This window comes from Herpailurus yagouaroundi, unplaced genomic scaffold, assembly GCF_014898765.1.
Source record: "Herpailurus yagouaroundi ecotype Mexico unplaced genomic scaffold, PumYag 202, whole genome shotgun sequence".
In the NCBI taxonomy this organism is placed as follows: domain Eukaryota; kingdom Metazoa; phylum Chordata; class Mammalia; order Carnivora; family Felidae; genus Herpailurus; species Herpailurus yagouaroundi.
This window is the reverse complement of record NW_024412433.1, coordinates 9,238,068-9,260,519: the sequence shown is the minus strand read 5'-3', so window position 1 is coordinate 9,260,519 and position 22,452 is coordinate 9,238,068. Positions and strand designations below refer to the sequence as shown.

Here is a 22,452-nt window from a genome sequence, read left to right as displayed (position 1 = left end):
CCCCCCCCCCCGCGCCTCCCCCCCCCCCCCGCCCCGCCGGTCCTCCGCCCGGCCCCCTCGTGGGGGGCCTGCAGGCGCCGCGCAAGGCCCCTGGAAACAGCCGCTGTCCCTACTGCTGCCATTGTTCTCCTTTTAGACATGGCTGATGGATACAGCTGGGAGATGCAGGGGGCCCTCCCGGAGTCTCCAGGACCCCCACGTGGGGCCTGAGCCCATGACCGTCCTCCCATCGAGGGTGGCAACAGGGGGCTCCGTGCGTGGAGGGCAGGGTCAGGGTGAGTGGTGGGTCCTCCTTTCCCTGTCTGAGCTGCTGGGAGTCCTGCGTGCAGCGCCCAAGGGTCGAATCTGGGCCTTAACCCTTGGGGACCAAGGCGTCTAACAGCCTGTTGAGCCCATGGTAACAGGCACGGACCAGGCCACGTTTCCTACCTTTCTGAACAGTTGCAGATCACAAACAACTGACGGTTCCCATTCCTAAACCCCTGGGACAGGAGGCAGGGTTGCAAAACCAGGAAAGGGCACCTCCCACGGGCAGTGGCATTGTGGAGTCAAGGAGGCTCGGTCGCAGACTCAGAGAGCCAGATACCAGACACTGAGATCAGACGGAACATAGGCTGCCGCCCCATCCAGCTGTTCTGGGCCACCCCTGAGCCACGATGCGTACACATCTGGCTTTTCTGCCCGGAGATGGGCGACCAGAGCAGAAGTGGGCAGAGTGGGCGTGCGGAAGGCGGGGCTGGGTCTCGCTAACCTCTCAGCCTCTGCAGGCGGGATGTGAGTCCTCACGAAAGGCTCTTGGACAAGGGACACAGCAGAGCCATGGTCCTCCTCTACAGCACACCTCACATTCCTTGGAGGTTTCCCCCTGGAAGCGGAGATAATGCAGCAGGGATGGCATCAGTGAGACCCACAGCACACCGACACCGAGGGGCCTTGGAACACGCCGTCCTTGTGTGTTCCAGAGTGGATGTCTCCAGCTGACCACGGTGCTCCGAGAGAGCGCCGATGGAGCACCAGCCTGGCCTTTCCGATCGATCGATCGCAGAAAAGCAGACGGCAAGAATCCTCAAGTTGCCCCTTGAACCGCACATTGTCAGAGCCGGAAGGGACTGGAAAGTCATTCAAGCCCTTTCTGCACAGAGTGTGGTCTGAGGACCAAGGGCATCACCGTTACCTGGGAGGCGGTGAGAGAGGCAGACCCGCTGAATTGGAATCTGTTTTAACAGGACCCCAGGCGCTTTGGAAGTACATGACATTTGAGGAAACACAGCTTTAGGCAACTTCCTCTTTTTACAAGCCTGGGAAGACAAGATGCTTTTTTTTTTTTTTTTTTTCTGCGAAGTCAACACAACTTAGCATTTGGGCCGCCCGTGCCGGGGTTCAGAGCTGTTCCCGTCCACCGTGTGCTGTCCTAGGCAAGCGTGCTGGGCAGACCCAGAACAGTTCCTGATGGAAACACAAAGACAGATCGCTGCTGTACAAATGGGTTGTTTTGTGGGCCTCAGAAATCACTATCTTTCTCATGGCCTTAGAATGTGATCCAGTAAATTCTCCAGGTGATCTTTACTGCTGGATAAAGACCTACAGGCAGGAGCCCCTGTTCTCCTGACCCCGCAAGATGGACAGTAGGGCCTTACACACAAGGAGAATGTTTTCTCTGCACTGAAGGTAGGCGTCAGGAAGAGGCACCTTTCTGTCTGTGCCTCTGGGAGGTGAAAAGGCAGGAAATAGACCATTAGGAGCTGGAGCAGAGGATCGAGGAGGCTGGGGATCAGTTACAGCTAAGGAGAGAAATCCTGCCACTACCCTCAACTGTCCACAACACAAGCACAAGGACCTGGGTGAGGGCGGGAGGGATGGAGATGGAAATGTCTTGTCCATTCTCAAAACTAGCCACTCAGTCAGAGTAAAAATTCCCTTTGATTTGGGGATGAAATTCATCACGGTCTTAGCTGGGGAGGCTTCCGGAGCAAATTCTTCTACTTCGGAGGGCCCCAGGACTCCATAAAGAGAGCTCCCTGCCAACCTTGAAGTTCAGGTGAACTTTCTGCCCTTCCCATCCTGAACTCACCAGTCTGCCTTTCTTTGTCCCTGGAGTGCCCTCTGATTGGACACCCGACCTGCCTAGGCCCGGGATGCAGATGCCAGCTTCCCACAGCCCAGACCTCCCCCCTCCTCCCAGTTGAGACCTTGGTTGGATCCAGAGCCCCAGTCCCTCTGTGGTGTGAGTCCTGACAGCTTTTTTCTTTTCTCCTTTTTTTGTAATGCAAGTACCTGACTGAAGCCTGGATTGTTCTAGCACCCCATCAAAGACAGCTATCTCCTTATTTCTGGAGTAAATGCATTGCCAGCCACACAACTAGATAAAGAGCCAGGCTGCCTGTCCCCACAGAGGCTCCTTTGTGTTAGAGATCTTGGTTGATTTCAAGAACTGACCATTTGGATTGCTTGGGTTTTTTTTTTTTTCTTTCTCTTCTCACACTTTAAATTCCAGCTGTTATGTTTTAAATTCACCAATAAAGAGTGAGCCTGCAAAGCCCTAGGCCCCCACCTTCGCCTGTGCTCTTTCTCTCTCTCTCTCTCTCCTTCTATCTCTCTCTCTCTCCATCAATCGCTTGGCCACCTCACTGTATGGCCCCAGGTGTGCTCTGTAATTTCCATGTCCTGTAAGTAATAAAAAGTAATAAAATTTTTTTTTTTTCAGTTTCCTGATGGTTATTGCTGGAAGGCACCTTGCGATTATATTAAGAACCACAACGGCCCGTCTAACCACATTGGTTATGGATAGTCTGTGGCCAGCACAAAACACCCCCTTCCCTAGGCTCTGGAGGAGGATAGTTTCCAACACACATGATATGACAGCGAACGAGAGAAAGGACGTACAACTGCACGGTCACCTTCTGACTCTGGCTTTTCTGCTCCACTGCTGACAGCTTCAAGTCCCACCCCTCTCTCTTACCCCTTTCACCACCTCTGGGCAAGTCGGCAAGTCGATAAGGAAGCTGATGCGCTCCCTCTCCTGGCCTCAGAGAGAAGTTCAAACCAGACAAGCTCTGCCCCAGCAAGGGAATTCTCACCTTGGCCCCACTCATAGCCATGGTAAAACCTGGAGCTATTCCCTCTCGCCACTCAGGCATTTTCAGACCAGCTTGGCAATCTGCCCGGCCCTCCGTAGGAAGCCTCAGTATGTGAGTGATAAATCATTTCATACTCGCTAGGTATGAAATGTGTGAGTGTTGCATCATCACTTTCGATATCTGAACCCAGTTGATCCCACCTCGCTGCACGTAACCACAAGACATCGGCTCAACAGGCAGGGAGTCTTGGTGACCAGGGGTCTGTCTTCTCTTGCTCTGGTTGGCTAACTGGTTCTTCTTCTTTTTTTTTTTTTTTAATAATTTTTTTTTTTAACGTTTATTTATTTTTGAGACAGAGAGAGACAGAGCATGAACGGGGGAGGGTCAGAGAGACAGGGAGACACAGAATCTGAAACAGGCTCCAGCTCTGAGCTGTCAGCACAGAGCCCGACACGGGGCTCGAACTCACGGACCGCGAGATCATGACCTGAGCCGAGGTTGGCCGCCTAACCGACTGAGCCACCCAGGCGCCCCGCTAACTGGTTCTTCTAACTGGCTTACTCTTTGAGTTGTGTTGGGTCTGCTGGGCCATGGCCCTGAGGTTGCAGTCATCTACCATGAGGGACCGCTCATTCTTTTTAAGTTCAAGAACAGATCAAACTGGGCAAATAGTGGAAGAGTAGAAATAATCACTCCTGCATCTCGTATGATAAGTTTTGATCCTTGAAATTTATACTGGATTCCATTCACTGTCTTAACAGAGGGGAACGATCTGTGGGCTCCGTTTTGTAAGGCTGATTGTTAAGTGTCAAAAGCTTAATTTTATCTTACCTCGTTAGTCGTCGGGTAAGAGCATGCACGTTCACTACAGGATATATCAGGGCAGTGGGTATTATGACCAGGAGGCAGCAATTTTGATGGTTAAAGGGAGGTGTGAGGTGTGACTGTTTTCCCTCTAGTTTACCTTTGGAAACTCCCTACGAGGGTAGAGGGTAACTTGCTTAAATTCAGTGGGATATAATTACTCAAAAGGAGCTCCACCCATTAAGTTCCCTACACACAATATTATTGAAATGACTGGGACCGTCCACCTGGCAAGTGTTTTGCTGTCCCATATTTGGCCAGTAAGTTCTGTTCTGTGCCTATTCCAACAGCATCTCAGCTGCCTTGCAGCTGTGGGGATACAGCCTTCCTTGCTCCCTGCAGTGTCTCAACAGCTTTATCATCACACACACCCTCTGCAGGCGAGATCTTAACTGCATCCGACTTGCCCCAGGAGCGCAAGTCTGACACTACCCCGATGGCATCCTTCTCATTTGACACACTCATTCAGAACATACAAGGACTCACAAAGGAGCTCCCAGAGAGGGATAGGCCATTGTGCACACATAGCACAGGGCCCCATCAGCTCAGCAAATTTCTGGGCACCATTTGATCATTTGAAGGCTGTTCTGTCCCTGACACAGTCAAGAAACGATTATTGACCCTCTCAATGCCCGCAACTCTTGCCCAACATCTTTTAGGCCTTTGGATTCAAGGTAACACATTCCTCATTTACAGATTTTACGTGTGCCCATTTAGGCTTACTTGCAAATTGACCCACTTTGAATGAGAATCCCTTAAGTCAAAGGCTCTAGAATCTATCCAAAATAAAGCAAACAGCTGTTCTCAGTTCCCACCGTATGCCGTTAGAGTAACAACTTCTGTCTGCATCCTGAGCCCTTCTAGAGATGGAGGTCCTCACAAGCACTCAGCCTGTGCTCATTTTGCCTTGGGTCATGGAAGCAACGTCCTGCAGGGAAACCCCAAAACACACGTTTGGAGTATCGGCATCAGGCCTCTTGATGGTACACACATACAAAGATGGACACCAACAGAGAACGGGTGTATGGCAGAGTAACAGTGATGTATGAGACAACGTTGCTGAAGAAAGGGCCTGCGTTAGCCCATTTGTAGTCAGAACGAAACTTAGTCTCGTTACCCCAACGAGGTCCTAGGTCCTAGGTGGGACTGAAAGGTCAGGCCAAGTGTGCTTCTGGCTATAATGTACAGACATGTGGTATCATGAGTGAGCAGCAACTAGAATATTGGGGCCATTAATTAAAGCTCTGGATTAAAAATGTCTTTATTGGTCTTTTTTGGTTTTTTTTTTTTTTTTTTTTTTTTTTTTTGCTGTTTACAAAAGTAATAAATGGTCATTAGGAAAATTCTACCTGTACATAAATGTATAATATGGAAGGCAAATATTCCCTATAATCCTATCCCCAAATAACCAATTCACTCAGATATTTGCAATCATAGACCTCCATAGTCACGTAAACAAAACTGGGCTCCTTCCATATATATTACTACCAGTTTAAGCGTCCAGAAGCTTTCTGGACTTTAGAACCCTTGGGTGGTTTTCCATTGACTGAAGGGCATTCCCTGCCCCCTCCACCCAGTCAAGGCCGCCTCCAGATCCAGCTTATCTGGACCCCTGGGTGACGCATTTCCAGACCATCCTGTCCATGGGCAGGATTCTTCGCTAATTTTTGGCTATTACAAGGAGCCTCCCTGTACATATCAAGATATTGCAAAGCAGCATGGAAAAGATGTTTCATACAATAAACAGCATTGGGAGGACACCTTGTCTTTTCAATGAATCCAGCTAAGGGTCAGGCCAGCCCTTCAGGGCACGGTGGGAAAGGCACCATTGCCTCTGCTGAAGGTTCGTATCTTATGGGAAGTTCATGGGTGAGATTTGTGTCTTGAGGACATATTTAAGCAAGCAAAGAAGGATGAGAAGGAGCAGCTGGTACAGACAATGGATGCGCGCCCTTTTCACCTGGAGGGACGCTATGCAGAGGCAAAGCTCAATTCAAATGCGATTCCATTTTGGGGCCACTGATAACGAGCACGTTGAATTGAGGAATTCTTTGTGTTCAATCAAGGATGGTCTCCTTGCTCTTTTCACATACCGTTTTTGTCTATCTCCGTACCACATTTACTTCTCAAACTAGAGCATTCTATTTCTGACACCTTTGGTTTGTCATCATCCAAACACCCGGTTCTTTTTCTAAAACACACGTACATCATCAGTTTTTGTTCTAATCTTTATTTTAAAGAGTTTTTGTGTCCCCCTCCCAAATTATGAAAACAACAGGGGTACATACATGTACCGGCGTGCCAATGCCATTGTCGTGAAGATGCAATGACTAAAAGGTGACCCAGGTGACCCAGGGCCGGGGACCTTGAGGACTCGAAGGTGAGCCTTTGGATGCAGAGAGTGTGCAACATGGCGACTGAAAATGTGGTAGAAATTCACCTGCTATTTACCTTTCTCTTGACATTTATTCTTGGGGGACAGAACAAAAGTCCTTTCTGAAAGAGAGAAGGGGTCAATGAACGAGGTTATCCGGGAAGCTCTTCTTTCGTCCATATCGAAGTTCCCACTTCCTAGTGAATATTTATACCTGGACGTCCTACCGGGTCTCAAACCCAAGGTGGCTGAAAGCAACACCATTAGCTCCAACCTCCTCCAATCGGCTCTTCTTCTGAACGTCACTTGATAAACTCATTTTTTTCCTGTTACTCAAACCCAAGACCCATTAGTCCTTCCTTCCCAGTTCCTTTCCCACCCACATTCTCCTCTCCCTTTCTTCCTTGGTAGGTAAAATCCTTGTGATTTCATCCCAGTGATATTCTTTTTGGGTGTTTTTTGAGGCCTTGTGTTGGGGTCTGGGATCACAGAGATTAGTAGCCTTGTTTGTGGCTCAGAGGATTGAGTGTGAGCCAGGGAAGTGCAGAGGAGACACTGCCCATGGACAGGATGGTCTAGAAACGCGTCACCCAGGGGTCCAGATAAGCTGGGTCTGGAGGAGGCCTTTACTGGGCGGAGGGCGCAGGGAAGCTCTCAGAGATCTGGGTCTCAATCTGGCTTCCCCTGGTTTACCCCACCCAGTACCCCCAGGCTAAGCTTCTTAAGTCTCTCCTGACCTCACAGCCCTTGGCTCACATTTAAAGTTCTCCACGGTCAGCACCAACCTTTCTAATTTTATCACCCATAACTTTTCTCTATAAAAAATTGAGCTCTTTGTCAATCCTAATGGAAATTTCTTCACATTTCTGTAATTGAAATTGCGCTCCTCCTGCAAGAATTAAACCCATCACCCATCCGTCCCCTGTCATAATACCTTCAGCAGCTCTTCTAAGGTCTTTCCTCTGCAATGCACACTCTGTTTCCATTTCCTTGAAGTTGCCCGTTTTCCTTCAATTTCAAATTCTTTCGGGGTGAACCAAATTCCCTCCTCGTTCTGAATGCACTTCTCTGAGGATCCTGGAGGATAAAGACGGCCCATTCCTGGACCCAATCTCATGCTCTGTGAATTCACCCTAAACCTCCAAACTCCTAATTGCGGTCGTTCCGCCTGCCTGGGTCCAGAGAGACTCTCTGCAGGGAGGGAGGATAGCCGGGGAGCCTGGATTCCTCCTCTCTCAGGCTGAAGGAAGCCCTAAACCCTGTGGGAGCGGGAGAGGGTTTGCATTTTGTGCGACATCTGCATGCGGCAAGTATTGCCACTGGGTCCACGGTGGTGGAGTGGCCTGGCAGCCGGGTTCGCCACGACGCGGAAAAGCGAAAATTCCTTGTTAACAAGGCACTTCCTTCTCTGCAGCCTAGCTTGCAGGGTTTATCTCCTGGACAAGGAGACGCATGGGTATTTTCCTCTCTTCTAGTGGCTCGGGCGTTCCAAAGAGCAGAAGATCAGGAAACCCACCTCGTTTCAGTCTCTCCTTATATAAAATCCCTCTAGCTTCACCACAGGTCACGGGAAGTTTAGGAGAGTGAAAATCCACGGGGTCGTCTTCGGGTTTTTCTGGAAGCAGAAGGGAAAGTAGAAGAGTATAGTTTCGCTCAGTCTTCGTTTTCTCTCTTTCCGGCCTTCCCCTTGCCCCGAACTCTAAGGACAGTAATGGTAACAATAATCACGTAAATGGCATTGGGGAACAGCCTCTGGCTAACTGGCAGCACTTCCTCCATTTTGAGTGGCAGATTAGCCACGTGTACAGAGTAGTTTCTGATCAACAAAGCCATCACCACCAACACGGCATCAAACAGAATGTTCAGTGAAGCAGATAGGGCTCCTGTGGTGGGTTTTAATTCATAAGCTAATTGGCTACCACCCACCGCTCCTTTATTCCATAAGCAACCTGTTTATCCCTCTACCTGGATAGAAGTTGCCAGCCCAGAATATTTCCTGGTGCTCGGCTAGCTGGAAGAAAGGTCTTTGTTTATAATCTTATCACCTGATTTTACACCAAGGCGGGGTAAGTGAGGTGCTCAGCACCGAGAGATTAGTGTCCGTCTTCATTTTCTGCCGTCCTTTTACATTGTATTGCTTTTCTGTTTCTTCCTCCATGAGTCAAAAAAGAACCCCCCACCCCCACCCCACCCCCCCTCACCGCCAAGAACTCTAGCCTAATCTGCAAATTGCACATGGAGAGATTTGGCAACGGTGAAACAAGTTGAGCAGGGATGTGGGGGTATTGATTCAGGAGAGAAGCAGTTGGAAAAGAGTTTAAAATAAATACCAGCCACTCCTGCCGCTTTTTACCACAGCCTCACTGTGGGCGAATTCATTCCAGATAGACTGCAGGAGCCGTCTCTGGGGGCGAGGAGAAGGCGCTGCCCATGGCTTGTGTTGAGTTACACAGGATGTTACATGCAGAACGAGGCTAGGAGAACAGCCAGTCTAACTTTCTCCCTTGCTTCAAACACTTATTGCAAGAGCCAAAGGAAATGTATGAAAAGGCAAGAGCCTCCCCGGAAAAAGAAACAAGCGGCATCGATGCTAACGGTGAAGAAACCGTTAGTTACTTTGGAAGGATATGAACTAGAGGCAGACGAGAAAGCAGAGATCCCTGAGAAGTGACCGGATGGCTCCCTTGGACGGAACGCTGAAGGATGTCCAGTCTTGGAGGGGCAGGGGCTGGATAGGAGTGAGGGGGGTGGGAAGAACTTAGTTTCAAAAGCCAGCCAGCATTCTTGCGTGGACTGGCTGGCTCCACCACTGTCTCCGGACTCTGCCCACTTAAATAAATAGGGCCCAGGGGATGACAGCTCAGCCTCAGGAGCCAGACTGGCGGGGCTTACGATCTGGGCTGTGCAATTTCCTAGCAAGCGTATGTAAGTGCACATTATTGTCAAGGTTGAACGGAAGACCAGCCATGGCGGATTCCTAACTTGGGAGACAAGGCAGAGGCACAGGTAACTTTGGACCACTGCCGCAAACCCCGAGGGGGATTAGCAGGGCATCGGGGACCTTGCATAGTTGTCTGTCTCACGGAACTCATTCCCTATGGTAAGTATAGGTCCCAAAACAGATGTCCCAGACAGGCTCGCAAGCAGATGCAGGAGCAGTGGGCGGCACTGGGAGTTCTGGGCAGCAAGCCAGGGTGCAGGGTTGCGGGCACAGGCAGAACTCTCTCCTTTACCTGGTTCAGGCAGCTTCCCAAGTCAGCCAGGACCTTCTGTCCTGGGTAGCTCCAAAGCCACTACCCTGCGCCTAAGGAGGGACAGCTTTCTGATCTGTTCCGGTAATCTTGCATTTAGCTTCGTCTCACCTGCTCCAACAGGCTTTTTAAGGATGGAACCCTGAGGGGAAGGCCTCCTTGGCGCTCTCCCACATCTGTTAGATCACCATTCATAAGCGTGAGCAAACAATGAGGAGCCTGCTATGAAGGTAAGCAATTAATAAAGAGAGTTCCTGGAAATGGAAAGCAGGGTGCAGGAAACGAAAAGAAAGCCTAACAGAGGCAAGAAAAGCAGAATGGGAACAAACTTCATAGAGAGATGAACTTCAGGAATCCCTTCAGAACACGGGGTGAAGGCACGTGGTGAAAATCATGCATGGACAGACATGGCCTGGGGAGAGGTCTGGAGCTCCCTGATCTGGACGCGAAGGGTTCGTGGGGAGATGGGGTGGCTGGACGAAAAGCCATCATCAAGGCAACAGCAAAGGCCACACACACACACTGTGTAGTTTATTTTCACAACAACTTATAAAAAGGAAGGCAATGATGGTGATCCCCATTTTATAGATGGGGGACTCAGGCTCAAAGGTGGAGACGGAATTCCCGGACATCCCCACACGGTACAAGGCGGGACTGGCAGTGGAATCCAGACCGGCTGGACCCCCCCCCCCCCCAGTTCCTTTCATACTGTCAGAAATGCCTCAACAGGACTCCCTACTGTATGTCGGTAACAACACAGAGACAGCCGGCGTTAAATCAGAAGGCACGGCCAGGGCAGAAGTGCTAGGGTGACAGACAGAAGGAGCTGACGCTGACAGACAGCTGTCAGCATCTGCTTAGATTCGTGCTTCCTGCTCGTGTTTCCTAAAGACACCGGGGAGTTTTTTTTTTTTTTTTTTCAGTGCAAAGAACAAAAAACTTGCACTTAGAACCCCTAGGTTGATCTTTGTTCATGCAAGTCTTTTATGCTCTAATTGAATCCGTAAAGTGGGCTGAACAATACTTATATGACGGCTAAATGGCAAAACGCAGAACAAAGTGCTTTGCCAATTGTAAAGCGGGTACACTTCTGTTGTTATCAGGGCCTCTGCGTATGGTTGGGTGGGTTGTGCACTGAGCAAGGGTCCCACCTCTAAGGAGGGCTCTGATTCATACTCAGAGCTGGATACTTTCTTTATGCTTTATTTTTATTTTTTAACATTTATTCATTTTTGAGACAGAGAGAGACAGAGCATGAACGGGGCAGGGTCAGAGAGAGGGAGACACAGAATCCGAAACAGGCTCCAGGCTCTGAGCTGTCAGCACAGACCCCGACGCGGGGCTCGAACTCACGGACCGCGAGATCATGACCTGAGCCGAAGTCAGCCGCCCAACCGACTGAGCCACCCAGGCGCCCCAGAGCTGGATACTTTCTACGAGGACCTTCTCTCAGAGGGCAGCAAAGGACCTGGTTTTAGGAGTCAGCTCCGACAGATGTGGGTAAAGCGTATTGAGGAAAGGGCACTTTTTCTAATGCGCACAAGTGCATTCTCTGAGTACATGGAGTCTCTCGTATTGGTAGTCACACTTCATGAAGAAGAATAATGTATTGATTGCACAGTTATTTAAGTATACACTGTGTGAGGCACGGGAACACGGGGCACAGAGCAAAGAGCAAGACCGACCACTTACTGACCTCATCGGACTTTCACACGGTGAACAGGATGTACACAGAGTTAATTTTAGTCGTGACAAGGGCCGTGAAGAAAAAAAAAAAAAATGCTGCGTTCCACGAAGGCGGGTCAGGAAAACCTGCCCTTGCCTGCTGGGACAGAGAACGCTTAGTTCAAGGTGAGGCCTGGGGATGTGTAGCAAAGGAAAGAAGGAGAACAAGGGCGGTCAGCTTCGGGGAAGGGGTGGGTGAGGGGGGCACACCGAGGAAGCCAGGAAAGGAGGGCGAAGCATCCAGTGTCAAAGAGCTTATGCTTTGAGAAATCGGGCTGGTGGTGACCCTCGGGGTGTAGGTGGGGATTGGATCATGGGTGTGGGCTATGTTCTGTTTCTTAACCTAGGCGCTAAGTACATGTGGGCTTTGCCTTTGTGTTAATTCCTCAGGCTGTACATTTACGGTACGTGCCTCTTTCTTAAGCATCGCACCAGTGCTACTCAATGTGCCGGTGCGTGACAAGACAGGAGCTTGATCCAAAAGAAATAAGGCATCTCCGCCGAGGAGGTCCTGCTGGGAAAACGGGGTGCTCAGTGTCACGGTTGGTTTATAAGCTCTTTATTTTTGCAGACTTGCAACCAACAGACTTGTGGATGGCACCAGTCTGCGGACCCTACCTCAAGTAGCCCCTGTTCTACTTCAATGATAAATTCATGGCGGGGAGGAGGAATGCCAATGTCGCCAGAGCCTAAAGAGGGAAGGGAGAGTGAGAGGGGCAGTGCTGAAGAAATGTTACCAACGCAGAAGAGAAATGAATGCTCACAGACAAGGAGGAGGGGGAAGAGGAGGAGGAGGACGAAGATGGGAGGGAAAGAGGAGGAAGAGAGGACACAAACAATCGGCAGGTGGCCAGGGCACCAGTGATGTCTGGCGGCCAGTCCCTGTCTCTGGCTTACTTACCCTTTGGGGGAATATTTTTCTGACACCTTCTGGTTGAACTTGAACTGACATCGTTGTTCCTTTTCTTTTCTAAAAAAAAAATTAATGTCATTTATAATTGGAAACATAGATTTATATGCTTTCTATATCAACTATTTTCAAGTAATTTTTTCTGTCTTTCTACCACTTTGGAGAGACAAGATAGATGTGTCTTTAAAAAAAATTTTTTTTTTACATTTATTTATTTTTGAGAGACAGAGAGAGACAGAGCACAAGCGGGGGAGGGGCAGAGAGAGAAGGAGACACAGAATCTGAAGCAGGCTCTAGGCTCCGAGCCGTCAGCACAGAGCCCGACGCGGGGCTCGAACTCACAAACTGCAAAACCATGAATTGAGCCAAAGTCGGACGCTTAACCGACTGAGCCAGCCAGGCTCCCCTAGACGTGGGTCTTATGAAAAGAACATTGTAGCATTGATCATGGAGGAATAGCAAGTTCATGTTAATAGATAGGAAGGCTAAAAACATTACAGAAACCATGTTTTCATAAGGTGATATATATTAACATATAATAATCAATATAATAATGTGTACATATGTATTTAATACAAACACTAGAAGTAGATAAAGGATATAAACTTATAAATATCACATAGAAAGGACTTTTTAAGGAAGAAATATAGGGCATAAAACAATGGTTCTCAAGGCTGGTTGATTTGGTCCCCCAGGGGATATTTGACAATGTTGGGAAATCTTTTTGTTTCTCATGACTGGGAGGAAGACACTACTGGCATCTAATGACTGGGATGTTGCCCAGTATCTCGTGAGGCACAGGACAGCACTCATGACAAAGAATTATTCAGTCCCAAATGCTAGTAAGTGTCAAGGTCGAGAAACTGGCATAAACCATCTTGGAAAAGACAAACTGATTTGTCTAAACAAATTTACAAAAAAATTCTCCACAACCAAAAATTTCTCAAGTGAGTTACAAAATAAAAACAAAAGCAGAAACATTTCAATGAGATAACAAACAGAAGATTTCCATAATTGATCAAACGAAAAGATGAATAGTCCTATACGAAAATGGGCAAATATGAACAAGTGAACCTCAAAGGAAAAAACTTCTAATAAAAAATTATTTAACAAACAGCTATCTTAGTAGGAAGAGGCTAGGTGATGTTATGATAAATTATGACTCTCCCAAATTTCAGTGGTTAATTATAGGTATCAGCAAATAATAGCATGAAGACCAAATAAGTCCAATGCTTGTGTTTGTAAATAAAGATTTATTGGAACACAGACAGGTGCATTTGTTTACATATTTGTCTCTGGCTGCTTTCATACTACAATGGCAGTGTTGAATAGTTGCAATAGAGATTGTAGGGCCAGCAAAGCTCTCATCTGGCCCCTTTTAGAAAAAGTTTGCCAAGTGTTGGTTTAAAACAACCCAGTTTTACTTCTCCCTTGTGCTACTCATTCATCACAAGTTAGATGAGGTTCCATGTTATTGACACACACGGATCCTGGGGACAAAGCAACTTGTGTCTAGAACATTGTTGGTCCCATGGCAGAAATAAAGATGATACACAGGCTCTTAAAGCTTTGGCTTTGAAGCGACCCTCACACTTCTGTCTACATTTCTTTGGCCAAGTCAAGTGACATGGCCATTCTGGAGTCCACAGGGCAAGAGTGTATAACCTTCCGAGATATCAGTGAGTAGTAATACAATCTACCACAGCATATTTAACCACATGCATGGTGCAAAGAAATCCAAAGGAAAACATGGGTGGAATATCATTCTTTGCTTTTAATCTGTCAACACAGAAGACTCTTAATTGTTTCTAGTTTTGGTGAAGGTGTAGGGAAAATGGCATCTGTATGATGTTAATGGGAGTCTAAACTGGCAATAATTTGATCAGTATGTGCTAATTTTATTTTATTTTATTTTATTTTATTTTATTTTAAATTTATTTATTTATTTTGGGAGAGAGAGAGGCGGAGAGAGAGAGAGAGGGAGGGGCAGAGAGAGAGGAAGAGAGAGAATCCCAAGAAGATCCTGTCACACTGACAGCACAGAGCCTGACATGGGGCTCAAACCCACGAACTGTGAGATCATGACCTAACCTGAAACCAAGAGTCCAACACTTAACCGAACTGAACCATCCAGGTGCCCTGGTATGTACTAATCTTAAACATGTAGACTCTTTGACTAAGCCACTTCACTTCCATAAAGAAGCCATTAAGAAACACTCCTGGGAGTGTGTGCACTTTGAGGAGTGGTGCCACTTTTTGTATGGGGGCAGCTTGAATCAAGACGGGAGCCCCCAGACTCAGCGGAGTTGTGGTGGCTCTACTAATGGAAATGTAAACAGTAGACACTGGGAAGTGGTCACGTGAGTCCATGTAGAGGTGACCTGTGTGCTGGGAGCACGCTGGCTTCTACCCACAACCACTCCCAGCCCAGAAGTTCCTTGCCGTCTTGTCTGCACCGCTCCCTTCTTCTACCGTTTCCTTCACACCTCCACCCAACCCCATGTCCGTCCCGAGAAAGACCCTCTCACATGGAGCATTTATAGCAGATTCGGTAGCCAGCCTTACCCTGTGGTCCAGAGGTTTGTGTACATCCAGTCCTTGCCTTTTGGGCCCTTGTTATGACCTCTGAGTTGCTGGTTGAATCGTCCTTCCTTTCAGTTGCCTGATCCATCAGTTGGAGCTTTTTTTGGATTGTGTGTTCAGGTGAGGCTCTCCCTGGGCCAAATAGTGATTTGTGAATAGTTTTCACTGGGGTGCCCTCCAGTGAAGGCACTGGGGTGCCCTTTCACTGGAAAGCTCCTCCTCCCCCTCCCATGCCCCCAGCCCCTTTGAGATCTCTGTACCCCTGTACCTCATTTTTCTCCTGCTAGTTCTGCAATTGTATCTTTCTTGTGCGCACCTTTCTTTCTCCCTTAGACTCACCATCTGCTCTCAGCCCTGTGCAACCTGTTGAAATTAATCAGACTCCCAGAGCAGAGGGCTTTCTTTCCTGGGCCATGTCTGACACCTTCTTCCTGGAGGTGCCCACATCCGAGTAAAAGATGGCCAGGTAGCCTGTTTTGGCACACAAGGAGTGCTATAACGTACTTCTCCAGATTCCCCAGGACCTATTTGTGGATCAGGAGGGATCCAAGTTTCCCCAGGTGCCTCCGGTGGGAAAAGTGCAAGGTATCAAAGAATCGAGGGGCTGCGTGGTAGAGTGTGAGGCTAGGACAGAGAGGATTTACAATGACGATGACAGAAGGAAGGGTCTAAGGGTTAGGGTTCTCTTTCCCACGGATCTGGATACTTTTATTTTGCCGAGAACTCACATTTATATCTTTGGATCTGATTTTTTTTATTGAGTGCCAGATTTGCATATTGTGGGGGAATTTTTTTTCTATTTTTCTATTGAATATAATTTATTGTTAATTTGGTTTCCATACAACACCCAGTGTTCATCCCGATAAGTGCCGTCCTCAATGCCCATCACCCACTTTCCCCTCTCCCTATTGTGGGGGAAATTAAGCTCCCTTGATTTCTCAGTACTTCTGTGAAAAGCCCTAGACTCCTGAGGCATGAGAATGTATACAGAATTAAGACAGGGAATGCTTGCTTTCACATCCCTAGAAATATTTTGCTTTTCATACACCATGAGAATGAGATCTGTAGCTGGTAAACTGCTGTTTGATCCAAAAGGATAATAAGTCTTCTCCTCTCCTGAGATTGCCAAATGCCTACAGCAGGGCTAGCTTCCTAAGCTAAGTCCCAAAGTACCAGGATTACTGGAGCCCTCTCTCCATTGGTATTTACACATCAAAAGGGATGAAGCCCAGAATGTGGATCATCTTTAACAAAGGCTGAAGACACTTGGGGTTTCTCTGCCTCTTAGAGGCATTTCAATTCCAAAAGATGAGGGTGAGGACAGAGGATCAGTTTAATCTTATCTCAAAGCAGCCAAGTTTTTTTCTTGTTTGTTTGTATTTTGTTTTTCCCTCCTTTCAGGAGAGGAGGAAGATGGCTTCCTTGTCCTGTCTATAAACAGAAAACCCATCATTCTTTATCCTTTGTCTATGGGATATCATCTGCCTCTCAGAAGGATTCCAGCAGCTCTCTTCTCACTGCCTGTGGGTCTGCATTTGGGGGTAGATAATGCAGTGTGACTCTGGATGTTGAGCTGGTTGTGATGTCAATGAGGAATCTTTCCCCTGATCCAGGTGCCCGGGGTTCCTGCATGGTCATATACACAAAGAACGGCCCTATGCAAGTGGGGTACCATCTCAGACCCTTCACAGTTTTGGACAAAGCATGGAGCTAGAGCATAGACAGCTAGCACAAATCTTGAGGTGAAAGGTCAAAAATGGAAAATTATAAGATTTCCTCCCAAATTATTTGCATCTCCCCTTAGCAATGTACACCACCATTCACCCAGCCATTCAAGCCAGAAACTGAAGAGGAAGCCTTGGTTTCTCTCTCCTCCCCAGCTCCTAATTTTTCAAGTTCTATCAACTCTCTTTCCAAGCTGTTCTTGAACTGGCCCTTATCTCCACTGCCAGATCTGAATGCAGAGTTCTGTCAACCTGCATGGCGTCCTCCCCTTTCCAAGGGTTGTCCCGCCTCCATTCTCTTCTGTTTCCAATTCATCCTTTACACTGAACCAAAACTGTTCTTGTCAAATGCAAAATGGGATCATGTCACTTCACTGATCGGATCTCTTCGATGGTTCCCCATTTCGTTTAGAATGAAATTCAACTTCCCACACCTTAACCTACAAGCACGAGCTGTCTGCTGCCTCCCACCTCTTCTTGTTCTCTCATCTTACCTTTTGAGAGGCTTTTTTTCTGGCGTCTCTTCTTTGGAGTTGACCAGATACTTCTTTTTCTTTTCTTGCCTAAAGAGAAAGGGTACAGATGATCTTCTCCTGGCTACAAACATAGATCTGCCAACCTCAAAGGTCAACAATTTTCAGCGCTCACTTTTGGTCTTCAAACCATAGTGGCGAGCAGGGCATTGGTGGCCTTACGTGATGCTGCCTCATGGAGTAATGATGGAGAAGATTCTAAAGTGGCAGAGGAGAGAGAGAGACATGAAGAGATTGGGACAATGAGTTTAGGTAGCTCGTTTCTAGCTATGAAATGGAAGAGTGAGCTATGGAAGCCGGTGAAGTGAGCTGAGGATCAAGAGGAAGCTCCTTTGATGAGCTGTGATAGGCTTGGGCAGTGACTGAATGCAGATCCCGTGACAGGGAGATGCTGAATTCTCAGAGGAGAGAGGGGTCATGGACACGGTCAGGTGAGGCAGAAGGATTGCCTTAGAGAGAAAGAGGGAAGTGGAGAGGAGGGGGCAAACGCAGGCTGGTAGCAGGAAGTGAGGGTATTCCCATCCTATACCTTTTGGTGTAGTAAGAGGAAAAGTAGTCTGTTAAGAAAAGGAGGCAGGAGGGGCGCCTGGGTGGCTCAGTCGGTTAAGCGGCCGACCTCGGCTCAGGTCATGATCTCACGGTCCGTGAGCTCGAGCCCCGCGTCGGGCTCTGTGCTGACCACTCAGAGCCTGGAGCCTGTTTCAGATTCTGTGTCTCCCTCTCTCTGACCCTCCCCCGTTCATGCTCTGTCTCTCTCTGTCTCAAAAATAAACGTTAACAAAATAAAATAAAATAAAGATTTTAAAAAAAGAAGAAAAGGAGGTGGTGAGGGGGGGCCAGCAGTTTGAAAAAAAAAAAAAAAAAGCTCAGGGTTGAAAAGGATCATTGCAGGAAGTGAAATTGTCAGGCAGTGTAGAAGGATCATTTACCCTGGGCTCGTGAAGGCACAACACATGAGCTCTGCCCTGCTGCGTGGTTTTCCCCATAGTGAAGTGCCTGCCTTCATACCCAGTGTGCAGAAAGCAGATAATGGGTCCCTCCAAGACCCGCCAGAGGGTTCTAGGAAAAGGCAGAGTGGCAAGGTTGGTTAAGATACCAGCAATAAGTTACTGAAGCAATGGATCGTGGCCTCTAACCTGGTATGAAGGGGCATGAAGAGAGGCATATGATGAACCAGAAAAGGGAAAAGCCAATGGACTGGTCATCCAAGTGAGGTTGAAGAACAGCTCCAGAGGGAACAAGTTGTAAGGGAGAAATCAGGCAGGGATACTTTTGAGTTAATTGTTTAAGATTGGGCTGGAGAGGAGAGTTTGGAGGTTGAACAATAGCTGCAGAAGGAGCAGACTTCAAGGATTAGATGTCAAAAAAAAAAAAAAAAAAGAATTCTGAAATTAATTATTGGGAGGTGGAGCCAGGCTTCAACGATGAGAGGACCCATGGTTGTCTCTGGGTCCAGGAGGCCAAGAATGGGTGCAGAAAAAAGTCACTGGAAAAGAGCAGAGGAAAGTTCTGAGGGACCAGAGTATTGGATGGGTCTCTTGGATGGGACACCTTCAAGGTGTCCAGGATGATAGCAGCACTTGAACTGACAGAAAAATTCTAAGTTAGCCTTAGAGGTCTGCTGGGGAAATAGGGACAAGTTAAGGACGACCGTGATTAAGACAGAGGGAGTTATTTCATTCACATGGAGGGCAGAGGAGCAAAGGGCTAGTCAGGGGCAGTATGTAGCAAGCAGTGGGCATCCACCCTGTCTCCCACCACGAGGTGAGCAAGAGCAGATAATAGGCAGCCTTGTCTTACGAGAAAGCGGTGCCCTCTCGGGGAACCAACTTTCAGTTAAAGAGGAGGTGTGACAGACCCTCCAAGAAGTTGTGGGTAAAGGAGACCTTGATTGTTTCAGAGCAGGCGATTGCAATGGATACGTATTTCAATGGCCCCCAGTGCCGTCTGGTTTCCCTACGCTCTTAGTGAAGGCCTTCAAGGAAGATGCAGTGAATGGGAGCTACAGAAACAAACTAATGAGCATCATGACTCCAATCACATGGTGGGTGCTTCTGACAAAAGACGATCAGAAAAACAGAAAGTCCCTCCACAGTCATGCTCCTGGGGTCCACAGGAGAACGGTAACCCTCCCTTACCTTTCTTGTTGGGAGGTGTGATGGATGCCCCCTGGAACTCTTTGGGGTCATTTGGTTCAGGAGAGATATCTCTTATCTCTATCAAAGGAAACAGAATTCGATTCAGAGCTTGGAACAGGCAGAAGGAAAAGTCTGCCCCGCCTTGAATTGATCGGTTTGTGGTTACACTTACCAGTGTGGCTATACCAGTGATATCCCCGCCCTCAGAGGAGGGCTCAGTTTGACCTGTTTTGAGGGACTCCCCTTATTCGACGGAAGAGAAGAATAAGGGGCCCTCAGTAACCCTCATGCAGGGGATAAGGCTGCGAGCATTGAGGGTGCTGATCTTGAATTCTGGTCAAGGTCACTGGCTTCAGTGAAGGGGAATGTCTTTGCCATATAAAAAATACATGCTAGTCCTTAAAGATTTGTGAATGGATATTTTTGAACCTCTCTCCTTGTCATTACTTCACCTTGAAAAATAGTGAAGGAGGCTAAGTGCCTTCTATATTTCTGTGTACAAGAAAGCAGGAGCTAGTCTCTATTTGCCAGCACCTGTTAATAGTAAATAAATGTGAAGTTCTTGTTTTTGCTGCACTAAGCAGACCGCAGGGTTTGAAGCCATAACAAATCTCAAGTAAGACTGCCACCTTCTTCTTGTTTACACGGTTCAATGAGATCTGTCTCAAATTTTGGGCTCCTTAGGATAGGCATCTGAGGCAGATGGCAAGCAGTCATTAGACATTCTAAATAGTTTGTTGACTTTCAAATTATTTTGATCAACTCTTAAAAATCTAAACAATATAGAAATGATGAGGGTTGAAGGTGAACGTTCTCCACAGTCAGGATGAGGGCTCAGAAAAAGAACCGTCCGCATCTGGGCCATCTGTGTCAGGGCCACACAATGTCTTTGAGCACCTCAGAGTGTGGCTGACTCACACAGTCCTGCTCTGGCTCAGTCCCCTGTCCTGTCCCCAGGGGTCCTGCCACAGCCCTCACGCAGATGAATTTTCTCCCTTAGTAAACCTTCTAGTGATGTTTGTAGTCTAGGTCCTGTGGGTGCTACTGGGCTCGCTCATCTATGGTGCCCCTCCTCCAAGTCTACCTTTTCCAGACTCATCTCCCTTGTCTTCCCCAGGATCTCCTGCCCATCCAAGCTCCTGAGGGCTGGGTGTGCAGCTGGAAGCTGGGCCAAGATGGTGGTCAAGAGCGGCAAGGAGAGCCCTGTCTCGAGAATGATCCAGATGACCTCTCCTCTTGGTAGACATGAAAAGTAAGGCAAGCTATAGTTGTCCGCATCAACATTTCCTGGCACGGGACCTGAGGGAGGGTGGGGCATCTCTTGAGCATTTCCTTATCTTTTATTTGGGGCCTCGGGTTGTTACCGCACACTGAGCAGAGAAAGAAGATGAATTTCAGATCCCAGGACCAGCAAACAGGGACCAGAGGGAGGAGGAAAAAAAACAGTCTATTCCAACCAGTAAATGTGGCGGGGCCAACGGAACACCAATGCCCAGTAAGGGTGGGAAAGAGGGGGGAGTCAACAATCAACTAGCTACTTACTAATTTGTTTTCTGTTTTATTATTAAAAAAAATTTTAATTCTCGTGTAGTTAGCATATGTTAGTTTCAGGTGTATCATATAGTGACTCACTACCTACGAATTGAATAATTTAATTACGGCTTTCTTTCGCTCATCTAGCAGATGGAGTCTTCCATTGCTATTGGCTTCATGTTTATGTTAACCTTATTTGGATGTTAGGTGTTAGGTGTTAGAGGAGTGAAGGAAACATTTGAACCAAATAGAGCCCTTTATTCTCAGTATTGGAGAACTCAGAATCCACAATACCATTTTTGACAACACCCGATAGTACTCCATGGTTATATTTAATGTTATCAGAGTCCTTCATGATGATGGCTGGGGAGATTAGAAACAATTTTGGAAGCTAAATCAGGTCCGTCAGGTCTTTAAATGTTTTATCATCTTTTCCAATAATTTCAATAACATTACTCTTAGAATCCAAACCATATAAAAATGGACGTGGTTGAAACTGAAAGGCCCCTGTAATCAGAGCCTGAGCAATTGAGTAAGGGTCACAGAGGGGTGTACTGCACAAGTTACATGTCATTTAAGAACACTTATCGGGTGGGCATCACAGCATCAGACTGGTCATGGAGGCATCCCTGACAAGGATTCCAGTGCTGAGTTGGAGCATCAGTCCCTTGTTTTCTTTTTCTTTTGTCACACTCTGTTCTTTTTCCCTGGGCTCCTGCCACAAGTCCCTGGGTCGACAGGTGCATGATTGCCCCTCACGCCCACCTCGAATTGAACTAAGTCAGTCCCAAGCAACATTACCTTGCACAGAGGCAGGCGGGGTGCCAGGTCCCTCTTGTGAGTCTTCTTCAGCATTTATGCAGGATGTTAAGTTGTCATCGGTCATTGAAGAGAGAAAGAATAATCATTACAGGGCATGGGGACAGAGTGTCAGGGAGGAGATTAAAAACACCCAGGCCAGAAGCATCAGGGCCCAAGGGCAGAGGGTGGGGCTGTTCCAAGGGTGGGAAGCAGGTGTTCAGGCTCCTGACTTTACCCAGGCCCCTGGAAGTGCGGGGAAGGGCTGTGTGTGGCAGGTGGGCACGTGGGATAGACCAGGTTAACAAAAGGGTGAGACCTTGGAGTCCTAGACACGACTGCAGGTACCCTAGGCTGGGGATACACAGGTGTTGGACAAGGTCTGCTTCTCACCTGGAGTGATCCTTCCTTCCTGGGTGGCTCTGGGGAGGGCCACGGCAGGGCCAGGAGGGCTGGATGATTCAGTCCGGATCTCAGTGCTGTGCTGGGTGGATGCGCTGGGCTCACTGACACTGGGCTCATGGGGCAAGAGGCTCTGTGATCGGTGTTGGGGTGGGGGCAACCACAGCAGGGTCTGGAGGGAGCTCCCTTCAGCTGAGTTGGCTGGAACTTCAAGGAGGGTAGGCCCGGCTCTATTCCATCCTCCGTAGGAAATGACAACTGGGATTGGTGAAGGAGCACACATCAACACCCCGGGGACTCTGAATTATTTGGGGGAAGGGAGGGGCGCCTGGGTGGCTCAGTAGGTTGAGCTTCTGATTTCGGCTCAGGTCATGATCTCGCGGTTTTGTGAGTTCGAGCCCTTCATCGGGCTCTCTGTTGTCAGCACAGAGCCTGTTTTGGATACTCTGTCCATCCCCCCCCCCCCCCCCCCCCCTGCCCCCTCCCCGCCCCAGCCCCCCCCCCCAAAAAAAAAAAAAAAAAAAAAAAGAACATTAAAAA

The 22,452-nt window shown here is 48.0% G+C and overlaps 1 protein-coding gene across 1 annotated transcript in view; it reads right to left on the bottom strand.

Moving 5' to 3' along the window:
• Positions 1 to 22,452, bottom strand: part of LOC121014460 (sp110 nuclear body protein) — a 32,465-nt gene that overhangs the window by 2,946 nt on the left and 7,067 nt on the right. The window contains 11 exon segments of the mRNA XM_040450765.1: positions 752 to 778; positions 780 to 865; positions 6,393 to 6,437; positions 7,250 to 7,392; positions 7,832 to 7,930; positions 12,193 to 12,261; positions 14,767 to 14,916; positions 17,003 to 17,071; positions 19,180 to 19,257; positions 21,514 to 21,558; positions 21,904 to 22,170. Of these exon segments, the coding sequence (XP_040306699.1) occupies positions 752 to 778; positions 780 to 865; positions 6,393 to 6,437; positions 7,250 to 7,392; positions 7,832 to 7,930; positions 12,193 to 12,261; positions 14,767 to 14,916; positions 17,003 to 17,071; positions 19,180 to 19,257; positions 21,514 to 21,558; positions 21,904 to 22,170 (1,078 nt within the window).